We start from the raw sequence: 13,564 nt of genomic DNA, 5'->3' as shown, positions 1-13,564 counted from the left end.
CAAACTATTTGGTCGGCTTCAGCTATCTTAAGTCCAAACAAATAGCTTTGGTGATATTTTAAATCAAATCTACATGAGCTACAAACTGCATTAGTCATTAGTCATTAGTCGTGCTGAATGAAGAGATTTTAATGATTTTTGCAGTTTTACTGAGCCGTTAGGACTACAGAGGGAAGTTGGACTGTTTTTGGGATGAACATTTCAACAGACAAAATAAATGTCCTTAACTCTCAGCATTTTATCGTGCAGTCCTCGTTTATATATTATAGTCCGTATTTAAAGCAGTTATAGACATACAGACCCCTCTCTGGTTAGTTTTACCCCAGTTAACGTCTCTCCGGAAGTTACCGGTAACTTACCGGCTTGTGACCCGGTGACGGACGCGCTTCTCTCGGCGTCCCCCGACCGGATCGGGATCCGGTTCTCCTTTTCAGGAGAAACGTTCAGGAGACGGTTCTGCTCCACGCGATAAACTCTCTGGTCTTTACTCTCGTCCATGTTGCGGCGGAGTGTCCGTCAAATCGTGGCGATTTGTGTTAATTTGACGCAGATTCACCTTTTTTTTAACGTTTCCGTCACTTCAAATCTAAAGTTGTTGCCACAGCAACAGGCGCTTCTGTGCAGCGCGAGACAGAAACCTTCCCGCGTGTATTATTGTGTGGAAAAACTTGTTTTATCTAAAAATAAATAAATAAAAAAGACCTTAAATAAATTTATAAAAAATGGGTTATTTATGAGTTATTCCATCCAATTCTGGAATATATAATTTACCGTTTACGCAAAACAAACCTATATTTTGAATTCCAACCCTTCAGACTGACAATCAGACATGAGACAGTTTTTTAGAGCTAAATTTTAACATTACAAAATGATATTTTATACATAGCGCCTTTCAAGACAAGGATACGAAGAGTAATCCAGCAATGACTTGCATTGAAGTTATGACAGACTCAAGTGGGAGTGCTTTAGAACCTCACATTAGATGCAATGATAGGAAAAAAAGCATAAACTGGATTTAAAAGAGAATTGCTTAATGATTAAGAATCTGAAAAAAATGTGTTATTGGGCCCCAGGATAGTATTGGTAAAGTGGTTATTGCTCTTGTCACACAAGGTTGTGAATCAAATACGAGCTGGATTTCTTGCTCGGGTTTCCTCCTGAAGTCCAAAAACATGCATGTGAGGTTTATTATTTATTAGTGACACAAAATTGCCCATCAGAGTGGATTTGAGTGTGTTATTGTTGGCTGAGATCGGCTTCAGCACCATGCGAAACCCTGCACAGAATGAAGCCGTATAGAAGATGGATGGAAACATGAGTTCCACTGTCTGAACTAAAGTCAAAAATACGCATTTTCTTACCAGCAACAATTTTTGTTGTCAAAGTTTGTGGTGGTAATCAATATTAGCTCAGTTTTTCTTGCTAATCAATAACTATTTAATAACATCACTGGCCTATGAAGTAGTTTTCTGACAATCAGAAGTCCTCCGATTGTTTATTACAATTATTAAAATATGTAATGGAATAATACAAAAGTATTCAAAACAGGTAGTTTAGATCATATCTGATTTCAGGAAGTGTGGTGATTACAAGAGGCTCTTTTTGTAGGAGCTTTAGAAACAAACTGCAGCATTTGCATTTTGTGATAACAGTATTTAAAATGAGCAACATGAATCCCCGTGATGAACACCTGTACGCCTCGACTCCTGTTTTCAAAGACACCTAGATTGTATTTCTGTGTTGGATTATCTGCAAAGCGCCTTTGAACGAGGTGGGAGTGGAGCCGCACCCGAACAATACAATTAATCTTTAATGAGGTTTCTTTTTATTTGTTCATTAAATGGAAGCTATGGTACTATAACATGTGTTCAGTACAAATGTGATGCAGGATAATGAAAACAAAGAAGGGAACCAGATCTCTATTGTTATAATTTAATTTAATGTTGAATGAAGTACAGAAAACATAAGAGTACAATCAAATCAAAGAGTTGTACTCGAAAAAAAAGGAAAAAAAAACCAAACAATCGATGATTTCAGCCAACTAAGTTATGTTAGCAGTAGCTCTCCTATGAGCTTCCAGTTAAACTAATAAAATATTAAACTAATAGCTATGGAATTATCCTTCTGAGAGTAACAAAATAAAGATTTGGTCATTTGGAGTGCAGTGCCTCAGAAAATGACAAGAGGCTCCACATAGCTGTGTTTGCACATTAAACAGAAAAAACGCACGCGCACACACACACACGCACACACAGCTCACTCAAGAAGACCCTGTGACAAAGGGGAGCTTATTTTTTTCAATGTAACACGGTCTGTGAGGTGTAGTCGTAACCTGCGAGATGAAGAATATTTGCCGGCAAATACTTTGTGATTAAAGGTCCCCGAAATTCAGCGCCGCTTTAACTGCTGTAAACATGACAGGAATGTAACAAATTATACATGACGCTCCTTTCTCACCGCCAATAGGAAAATATTTATTCTGTCCCTCAACTCAAAACAACAGTGTCACTTTGTGGAAGTATAATAGATGTAATATAGTTGAAAATCAAAGCTTTCTTAAAAGTCAAAACTGGTTGAAATGATATGGTGGTTTAAAGAAAAAAACACTACTGACTCACAATCAATCTAAAATACTGACTGATCACTTCATATTGATCTGGTAACTGCATCCAAAATGTAAAGTAGAATCCAACTACACGTCACTTGTATTTGTTCATTTTGCTTCCAAACGTCAACACGAGACCTTCTGAGTGTCCACCTGTTTAACTGCTCCAAACCTTTAGGAAACTAAAGAAAAGGAAGGATGTAATAGGCAATCAATCAACCTAATTATGGCTCTTGAATAAGTGTGACCGACGTGGATTGCCTCAACACATTATTCTTCCCTCTGCCCGAGGACCGGCGTCTCGTATCCTCCAGTGCTAAAAGATGGAATGGCTTTGATTTTGTCACTGGATGTGATTGGAATCAGATGAAACATGAAATCTCACGCTACAATGCAAAATTAAGGCAACAGCGCCGTTTCTGATTCCCCCGTGTCGATTGAATTTCCTTGCAGTCACAGAGGAAAAACTGCTCACACTTATTTCTGTGGTGAAGGTGAAGAACTGTAGAAGACAGGTCGAGATGAGAAGGTCTTACCCCACGGAGAAGTAATGACTAGAGGCTGTGTGCGGACACCTTCCCTGCACTTCCGTTGTCCTCTGTGTGGCAATATTTCACTCATCAAACCACCAGTGAGTGACTGGAGGGCAGCAGGGGGTGCGCTCCCCCTCCCTGGGGCGCGGTGTCGGCAGACTGGGGCGGCGGGCGAGCGACTGGTGCCGGCTCACCGAGCGGGGAGAGAAGCATGCAAGGTCGTCTTCAAGTACAGGAGTCCCTCTGTGGTTCACGCTTTCCTAATGTCAGACATGCACACACTCACACACACTCGCATCAACACACCCGCACACGTGCAAACCTTTATTTCCCAAAACTGCCAAAGTTAGCGAAGGCATCTTGTTTTGGTGGGACGACGGCCGGGGAGATGGCGTGCGTCAAGCCCATCCCGACACCCGGCACTCCCATCATCACTGGAGCGGTCATGCCCATATTCATGCTCATGTTCATTCCCATCATGCCTTGGTTCACTGGCATCCCGCTCTGCAGGCCCGTGGTCATTGAGGGCGGCACGCCGCCGGCCATGGCGGCAGGCATGCCCATCGTCATGGCGTTTCCTGCCATCATGGGAGCGGCTGCTGGTCTTATGGGCGTCACATGGTGGGGCGAGCTGAGGGTCAGTCCTCCAAAGTTCTGGGCCAGCAGGTTGACAGGAGGTACTCCTGCACATAGTGGACACATTTTAAATGAAAACTCCAGTAAGAGATTATAAACCGCTCATATTTACTGGAATATTATGTTACATATTATGTATGATCGTCAATCAAATTGACCGATAATCAATCAATATACAGTCTCTGCATTTAGCTCGTCTAATCCAGAAAGATGAAATCCTTCAGATTATAACAAAACAAAATAAAAATCCAGAGGAGCCAAAATACCTTGTTGCTGAATGATGTTGTTGAGTGTGGGAGGCGTCTTGCTGGGATTGAGGCCGGCCGACAGGAAGTCCAGACTGATGTTCACGGAGGGGTCGGACCATGTTGACCCCAACGACCCCTGACCTCCGACACCGACCTTCTGCTGTTGTCCTATTGGCTGCTGAGACGCCATCCCTGTCAAACTCTGAAACCGTGCACAATGTTAATCAACTCAAAAGGTCAATCAATGCACAGATTACATCTAAATTTGATAGAATTTTTCCTCTATTAAATTGAAACCATGACACCTTCTATGAGACGAGCGACACCGACCTGTTGCGAGCGAGAAAGCGGCATGGTGGGCATCGCGACAGATCCTCCCGGCGTCACGCCTCCCAGAGAGAACGTCAGGCTCTGAGAGGCGCTGAGCGTCGTGTGTGGATTGGTCAGCTGGTGGTTGACGCCGCCCATCAGGTTGAAGAGCTCAGCAGAGGGTGGGACGGGGGCGGGATTGGAGGCCGGCGCTGTGGGTGACTGGACGCTGTCGAACAGGTCAGTGACGGGCTGGGAGGGAGCAGAACTGGAAGAAGCCGGTGGATTGGCCGAGAAGGCGTTCCAGTCTCCGAACTCTCCATTCCCAGTGGATGACGTAGCAGCTGGCCGCAAGACAGTGATGCTTCAGTGGTGATTACAACAATATCTTAATCCTATTACTCTAAAAATCTGCATTTGTAGCCGTTTGTGTCCTGATGAGCTTCAATACAAGAGAAGAGGAGGAAGTGAAGAGTGGAGAGGTTTACCAGCGGAGGCGGGGAGGCTGGCAGACGCTGCCGGGGAGGAGAAGTCCGCAAAGCCCCCGATGAGGTCAGAACTGCCGCCTGAACAGAAAAACAAAAATATAATGGGCATCACTGCTCAGTTTCCTGTCACTGTTGTGTCTCGGTGGACCTCCTCTAGATTTGGACTGCCGTGGATGAGCACTCACGCCACAAGTTTGAAAACAAGCTGCTTTGTAGACGATGTCAGCCTCTCCAGATACAGTAGGTAGTGACAAAATACAGTTTCCCTCCTTGTTTTTAGGCTGTTGAATCTGTGAAAAATACCTTCTGAACTGACGTTTAGACTGCTGGGAGACTTTTACTGCACTGAGCTCCTTTCCTCTGTCAGTCACTATGTTTCACTATTACATCATCTCACTATTGTTCCACCTCTCCCTTAATTCCGACTGGAACAGGAGAACGTCTCCTCCTCTGAGTCTGGTTCTTAAGGTTTCCTCCGGATTGCTCATGTAGAATTGTTGGATTTTTCTCTGTAAAAGTGCCTTGAAATGACGGTTTTGTGTTGGGCGCTATAGAAATAAAATGGCATTGAATTGTTTGTAACTTTTCTCCAACAGGAAGTGAGAGCAGGATGTTTGCACTGACCTGTCGTAGCCCTCTGGTTGGATGAGGGATCGATCACCAGCAGATCTGCGAGACCACTGCTGGACTGTCTGACTGACGACTGAAGAGAGCAGAGACACTAAAAACATTTTAGAAAATGGACATACACAGAAAAAACCAACACCATGTTAAAGGAAGAGACGGTGTGTACCTTCTCTGGGCTCTTGTCTCCGGTGTAGTGGGCGGCCGCGCCCAGGTCCAGAGTTTTGCTGCTCGTGCCTCCGCTGCGTTTCCGCGTCGTGGTGGTCGTGGTTTCGGTTGCTTGTGTGATCTGGATGCTCTTTGTTGTGACGGTTTCCTCCTCGTCTTTGAACTCCCGAGCCTCCTGCCTACCGTTTCTCGATGCTCTGTCCTCCTCGTTGTCGCTATGGCAACCAGAGGAAGGCTGCGTTAAGGCTCAGGAGTGATCTCAGCAGTGATCTTTATGTATTGTTGTGCGGTCATGCAATAGGTAATGCGAGCGCTGATGATTTCAGCGCTTCACACGAACCCTCTGATGAGCGGCCAGCAGCTGGCTCTTTGCTTTATATTCAAGAATTCCTTCAGGTCGGTCTGTAAAACTGTGAAATGTTCACCTGATTCTGTCTGGCGAGTCGTCTCGTTCCTTCTTCCTGAACTTGTTGAGCGTGTCGTCGATGGTGCTTCCGATCTTATCACTGATCTCTCCCAGTTTCTCACTGAAGGGGAACGACCCTCTGCTCTTATCCCAGTCCTCATCCCACTTGGTGCGATCCAACTCGTTCGCTGTGAGGGAGAAGATACACAAAGACGGGGAGTGAGAAGATCCAGTTTCACCAGATTTCGTTATAGTCCTGGATATTTCAATAATCCTAAGCTTTCAGATTTTTAGGGAGGAATATTATTCCTCAAACTTTAATACCATGCATTTATTGTTTTTTGGTCTATCTTTTCATGAGATTTGTTATCAAAAGCATTAGTGAAAAAGAAAAGCCCCGTTTTAAAATCACATATAGATTATTGATTTTCATAGTTGAGTATTTCGTACTTTCATCAGTTTTGAAAAAAAATTTTTTATATCAATTTGTGACTAAATTGATGGTTGTACAATCAGTTGCAAAGAAAAATCTTTAATGTTAGTAGTATCTATAAAATGTTAATAAAGTTCTGATAAATTATGACGCAACAATAGGATCAGAGCTGTTACTAGTTACTAGTTATTTTTTTGTCTAGAGAGATCAGATTTACATGAACTCTGAATAAAGAGATCGACTGTGGGTTTATATGCACTAAGACAACAGTCTGATTTAAGATCAATCTCATTATGCATCGTCGGTTTGTGGTCATGTTTGACATGTGCACATCATAAAACATCCAGATTCCCCAGAGGTCCACTAGTATTAAATGCATTGGACTTGTTAACCAATGAAGCTTGTTGTGTTTCATTTAATTGTTCAGGAACAGATAAACACTTTTTCTGGACCGCAGCAGCGTTTTACTTCTACATTGACCAGTTGTGCTGCTGTTTTTCTGAAAATACGGTGCGTGACGCCTCAGTGTTCATTCAGATCCATGTAACCACGGCTAGGGATTGGTTGTTAATGTCATTTAAAGATTAAAATTAATGAATAAACCATCTGAATATACTCAAAGTCATTCATCAATTCAAAGCACTCGAGATTTTCTGATGTGAGGATGAGTCTGTGTATTTAATAACAGTAAAACACTGAAAAATCTACAGCTTCTTTCACAAATATCCTGATCATCATTCGGACAAACTCTGCCGTGAAACGGTGTGTTGAGTTACTTACAGTTCTTAAAGCCGTCGCCGCTGCCACCACCACCGTTGCCACCACCACCGTTGCCACCACCGTTGCCACCACCACCGCCGCCCCCGCTGCCGCCGCCGCCGCCGCCACCGCCACCTCCTCCTCCTCCTCCTCCTCCCATACTGTCAGAAGAGACTCCGATGTATTTGTCTTTGTTCTTCTTGGCTTTCTTCCTCTCCTCTCTCAATCGGTCGTCATCCTGGATGAACTCCACCATCTCCTTCACCTTCTGACGCACGTTGATGCCCTGATCCTTGCCGTTCTCATCTGGACGCAGGCGGGGGAAAGCGGATGTGTTGTTATGCTCTCTGGCTCAGTGAGTGTTGGATGTGTGACAGTTTCCCCGGGTTTCAGATCAGAACGTGAAGCGGAACGAGCAGAATTCACCCGGAGACGAGCTGCACAACACTCATGACGAGACTCACCGAGAAAATGGTAGTTCTCTAGAGATCGTAGATCATAGATGTGTTCTCTGGCGCTGGTGACGACTCTTTCCGAGCCGTTTCTGATCAGGTAGGCCAGCAGCAGTAAGGCCTGCGAGAAGAGAGGAGAGATTGAGATTAAAGCCTTTTAAGAACTGGAGGCACGTCTTTTCTAAAACTGCTGAAAAGTCCCGCCAGCCGTGCGCTCCTATAAACTTAATGAAATCCCAAACAGACTCCTCATGCATAATTTATAATCTTTGCAAATCTGTCCTTCATGATTATGCAGGGTTGGAGTTAAACTACACAACATTAGATTAATCTGAGAGCCACACAGGGGTGTAGCGGTTTGTACTCTGTCTTCAAAGAAAAGTCTGAGTCAAGCCTTTCTGTGTGATGTTTTCATGTTCTCTCTGTGTATGTGTGGGTAGTTTGTAAAGGATGGTGTCCAAAGAAGAAGCAGCGGCTGTCCGCACATTCGTGCGTGAGCAGTTCAGCGGTGAAGCAGACCTCAGAATCAGAAGATAAAGCAGATTGCAAAACAGGCAGTGGCGATGACCAAAATCGGTGGGAGTCCGATGATTTGAAGCAAGAGGTGAAAAAAATCAAAGCAAAATAAAAATGGCGGTAAACGGAGGTCAACCAGTGACGACTCCACGGATGAGGAAATGAATGCTTCAAAAGAAGTCCAAAGAAAGTGTTAAAAAAAAAAAAAAGGAAGAAAAGCAACAGCAAAAGTGAAGCCAAGAAGGAGAGCGATGAACAGAATGAAAGTGATGCGGACAGCAAATCAGAAAGGAGTGATAAAAAGAGTGGCGAGTCTTCTGATAATGGGGAGGAAGAGGGGAAAGTTCAAGTGGACTCAGATTCATCACCATCGTCTCGACATTCTCTGGAGGACGGAGAGCGGAGCGGTTCTGGAAATAAACAAGTCAGAAAGAAGGAGGAGAAAGGTGCAAAAAAAGATGGGAGCGGCAGAAGTCCAAATGATGGTGATTGAGCAGTTAATAGGCTCAAACGTTACATTGCTCTCTGTGGTGTGAAGAAGAATTACAAGAAGCTCATTGAAGACTGCCGCTCCAGAAAGTCGAAGGTGGCTGTTCTTAAGAAGGAGCAGGAAGATCTTGGCGTGCCATCCATTAAGAAAAGTAAACGTGTCAAAAAGAAGCGGGAAGAGGCTCATGAGCTGGCTTCACTTGATGTCAACAACATCATTACCAAACCAGGTCAACCTAGAGGAGCATGGCAGGAGCAGCCTGACCGTCCACATATCAGCACTCTCTGAATTCTGACAGTGATCAGGACAGCAGCGCTCATAAAGGACGCAAGACACTAACAGCAGAGGCCAACCTGCAGGGAATCACCAGTGGCTGACGAGGACGGGTCCTGCTGTAAGTGTACATAAGAGAAATACGAATTATAAGGGTTTTTTCTACGACAACTTTCTTTTACTTAATATGTGCATGTCTGTGATGTTTAACTGTTTTTCATGTACATACATGTATAATTGTTTCAAATGAAATGATTGTCATGAATTTAGATTTAGATTTACATTGAGCGGTGATTTTATTTCACTTCACTGAATGAAATGAAGTAAATAACGGAAGGCGATAACAAGGAGCATCACATGGATTTGAGGAGCCTGAAGTGAAGCTATGCATGTTCATGATCTGTTATTCTCAAGCTCTTCATTTTATTTTTATTTTTTAATGAAGACCACAACATTTTAACAATGTTGTTCTCCAAGCGATAAAAGAAAACGCTTCAAACAATCGTAAGAAAAAAAATGGTCTTTTGGTTTCCAGTGATGTTTTAGAACCGTGGGAAATTGGAGTTTGGGATAGTCTGTGAACCAGTACTGCTTAATCCATTTTCACACAACTAACTATAAGTCATTTATTTTGGAATGTATTTAGTTACATCTGCTTTGTGCCAATATGTGACTATGTTTATGGACAATAACATCTCATGTATGCAGTGGATTGGAACTGGGGGTCTCCCTCGGTAGAGCTTACATGTTTTCCCTGTGCATTCATTTTGTTTTCTCCGGGTATTCTGCTTTCCATCCAGACATAAAACATGCATCTGGGGTCAATTGTATCTGTTAATCAGTGTGTGTATTATTTTCAGGGGTAAACTGTATTGAATACTGCACATTTTAACTTTTGAACTTCTATTTCAAAATGTGTTGCACTCTTTTTCTGCCTATATTCTCTATTTTCTTATTTCTATTCTATTCTGGGTGATAGATTTGGTCTATATTGTCTCTTTTAATCTCTGGTGATATATGACCACATCATCAGAGGGGAAGCAATTCCACTGTGTCTTGTATGAAATGACAATAAAGCTCACTTGGACTTGGACTTGTACTTGTACTTGTTTGCATGTTTGTCTCTCTCTGTGTTTGCTCTGTGATTTATTTGTCTCAAGTCAGGTGCAATTTGTTTGTATGTTTATATATAAGATCACCATTAACAACTGAGAAGCTGCTCCAGTACCACTTTCAATCAAACTGAGACATTTCTGTTTCTAAAACCGCTGAACTTCCTTCACATGTACGATCCTGCAGCAAAAAATAAATAAATAAACAGAAAAAAAAACCAGACTAAAATGGCAGAGTCACATTGAGAATCAACCAACAACCTTGTAGACCCGTCTCCAGTTCTTCTTGTTGTCCTTCAGCATCCTGGTCCACAGCATGTTCATCACCTCCGGGAACTGCTCGTACATGAAGGTAGATCTGTGCACAAGAAGCATCATACAGCCGAGGTGAAGCAGAATCCCGTCGACTCCTGCACGTATCTGCTCACCGCAAGTGATGAGAAGTGTGTGTGAATGTGTGCGACACCTACTTGGCTATTTCTCCCATGAGTTGTCCGGACGGCCCCCAGGGGTCGTCGTTGGTGGCCTCTCTCACTTTAGATTCAATCTCTGAGTAGTTCATCACTACATTGGTGCTGTTGAAACAAACACATTTGTATTGAAACTTTTTTCACATTTTCGCAAACAGTTTTCCATTTCATGTCATTGGGTTTGTTTTGGATGTATCATTATTGTTATTATTATTATTATTAGTCCTCGGGTGAGTCAGTTTTGCTGTTCTGCACTGATTCACACTCCACTCGTTCACACTCCTGTTGGACCATCAACTGATATATTTCACACCGTAAAACATTCAAATGTTCCTAAATCACATCCCCGAGCATGTATGTGATACTACCCAGCACAACGGAGAGGCGTTTCTCTGATGACAGACAAAAACATGACTTGATGAATAATGAATGTACTCTGAAAGCCTGCGTGCTGTACACCTGTCTTCAGTGTGTGTGTGTGTGTGTGTGTGTGTGTGTGTGTGTGTGTGTGTGTGTGTGTGTGTGTGTGTGTGTGTCTAAACACTGACAGGCAGACACAGGCTCCATTCGCGTTTCGCTAGTTTCATTTTCCTGGAGGGACGGCGCACACTGAGGACGTTTTTTTCTTGCGCATTCACGTCGACTAGGTTGCCATTCGGCTTGCTCTTTCATCGTGCAATCTGCACACAGTAAACTTCATGTTGAGCCCAAAGTACTTAAGAGTCTTGTCGTACAGTGTGGCTCGCTGTGGACTTATAAGATTGTTCAAATCGTTCGCAGCCGTTCTTCGGTCAGTTGGGGTTGGTTCCACCGCTTTGTGCCCTTGAGATGGACAAAGTGGTGTAGATGATGGATGAAGCGGACAGTTAAACTACGTGTGTGTGTGTGTGTGTGTGTGTGTGTGTGTGTGTGTGTGTGTGTGTGTGTGTGTGTGTGTGTGTGTGTGTGTGTGTGTGTGTGTGTGTGTGTGTGTAGCATTTAATTGTCCTCACATGTTCAACAAACACAAAAGAAACCCCACAAGGCACACTTCCTCTCCATTCTTGTATTGTCTCTTCACTGCCACTCCTTCCTGATTTTTTTTTCTTAAATCTTTAATCCGCTGCTCCTCGTGAACTTCAATCATCTCAGTATTCCTGTCTACCTCGGCAGCTGCTTTCTTCTCCTACCTCTGCCCTCCATCTCTCTGCCACCACCTCAGCTAAAAGAACACAACAAGCGTTTGCACATGAATAGAGCTGCTTTTGTGTTGTTATCAGTGGCTTCAATACTCGCAGTAACCGTTATACTATATCAACACGACTCTTAATCTGTAGGGGGAAAAAGCCGGCCGCTGCCAGCTCTGTAGAGACGGATCAATAATAGAAGGTATTCATCACACCCAGCCAGGCACAGTCAACAGCTGATGAGAGCTGCTCAAGCTATACTGAGGTCTCTGCCTGAGACTTCTTCAATGCTGCAACTCTTATCACTGTCTATGGACATATAAAGGAATATCTTGTCTTGTCTTAATAGGTCCGCCAAGGACGTAATAAATCATTGGTGTTTGCTTGTCTGAATGTCTGTTCGCAAGATTACGTCAAAACTACAACATGGATTTTGTCGAAATTTTCACCACCGATAGATATAAAGCCATGGAAGATTCCATTGAATTTTGGAGTTGATCGGGAAACGTTGGGGCCAACCTTTGGCAGACGTCACAAATCTCTGATTGCTCTGGTCTTCTTATCTTAAAGTTAAAATGTACAGATCAAAAATAACAGACTTAACATTACAAATCAATTCACTGAGGTTAACCAAAGTTCAGACTTTCCGGGTGTTATTTAATACTAAGGTCCTTGCCAATGGTTCAATGGTACTGTACAGTACAACACTTCAGTAAACCACAATCTAACCATTGTGGACTAATCAACTGCCTTAAACTGGAATTATAATAGGTTTTCGCTTCTCTCATGCTTTGGTAAATAGAAGATTGTTACTCTACAAGACACACTGCAGTCTATTTTGCAAAACTGCATGCATTTTCCTCCGGACTAACACAAACCAGGCCACATAATTGATGGCATAGTCTGATTTGAAATGCTTGCAGAGTAAAATTCGACTGGAGCTCAGTTTGGGCTGCAAGCTGCTGCTGTTCTTCCTCATCCTGCATGCATTGTGCTGCGCATTGTTCATGCAACAAAGACACATATCAAGAGAGAAGCATGCGTAGTGAAATGTGCAAAAACAACAATGTGATGTGAGGCAGCAGCTCCAGCATGAAGTGAAGCGGGACGTTCTGCTGGGCAGCCAGCGAGCTTTGTTCGGTACTACGGGGGTTTGGGCCTCGTTGTGCCGATGGAAGAGGGGATGTTTGGGGCATAGACACTCGTCTTGTCCTGAATAATGCTCATCCTCCGACGTGAGGTTGAGTGGGTGAGCGGCGGAGTGAGCAGGCACCATGAGAGAGGGACAGGGCGTGATTCTGCAGCAGCTTACCCGGTCACTACACACTCGACCCGGGCTTAGCCATGCTATCGCTATCCGCTAGCTGCACAGCTTCCGTTCTTGGACTGAAAATATATTAAACGTCCACTTTAAATAAAGTGCATCTTCGCATACGAGTTGAATAAAACGTCAGAGAGACGCACCGGGCGGCAGGCGACGGGATAAAGCGTGTTTTTGAGGAGCAAGGTTACGGATTGGCAGCTCGCCAGCTAATTGAGGCTAACAGCTGAGGGCTATGGGCGTGACGTCACGGCCCGCTGTCATCAGCGGTAAAAGCTGCTGATGCTGGCCGGCCGGGGCCGCTCGGCGAGCCGCTGGCTCCGGCAGCCGCCCCGCTCCTCCCCGGTACTCACGCTTTGTCCACCAGCTCCCGGACCTTCCACATGTTCAGCATCTCCCCACGGACCTGCGGGCTGGCCGCCTCTATACTGCGTCGCCCCCCCGCGTCTCTCTACGCTCCCGCTGCCAGAGGTGGTGTCCGGTTACCGACGACTTTAATCCCCGCGACCGCTTCTCGCTGAGCTCCGCTGGAACCTTCTGCCTCTGCGGGTAACG

The 13,564-nt window shown here is 44.2% G+C and overlaps 1 protein-coding gene across 1 annotated transcript; it reads right to left on the bottom strand.

Moving 5' to 3' along the window:
• Positions 1–1,918: 1,918 nt before the first annotated feature.
• LOC308121938 (clathrin interactor 1-like) lies at positions 1,919–13,560 on the bottom strand. Its single transcript, XM_080483476.1, has 12 exons — positions 13,363–13,560; positions 10,523–10,627; positions 10,314–10,410; positions 7,674–7,782; positions 7,231–7,515; positions 6,037–6,205; positions 5,613–5,826; positions 5,444–5,522; positions 4,820–4,897; positions 4,353–4,675; positions 4,041–4,224; positions 1,919–3,821 (listed from the first exon to the last, which is right to left on the bottom strand). Exons 1-12 carry the CDS (start codon positions 13,401–13,403, stop codon positions 3,463–3,465), a joined length of 2,043 nt encoding a protein of 680 aa, XP_080339602.1. The 5' UTR covers positions 13,404–13,560; the 3' UTR covers positions 1,919–3,462.
• Positions 13,561–13,564: the final 4 nt, after the last annotated feature.

This window comes from Lipophrys pholis (assembly GCF_963383615.2).
Source record: "Lipophrys pholis genome assembly, chromosome: 16".
In the NCBI taxonomy this organism is placed as follows: domain Eukaryota; kingdom Metazoa; phylum Chordata; class Actinopteri; order Blenniiformes; family Blenniidae; genus Lipophrys; species Lipophrys pholis.
The sequence above is the reverse complement of the archived record's forward strand: the minus strand, read 5'-3'. Positions and strand labels throughout refer to the sequence as shown.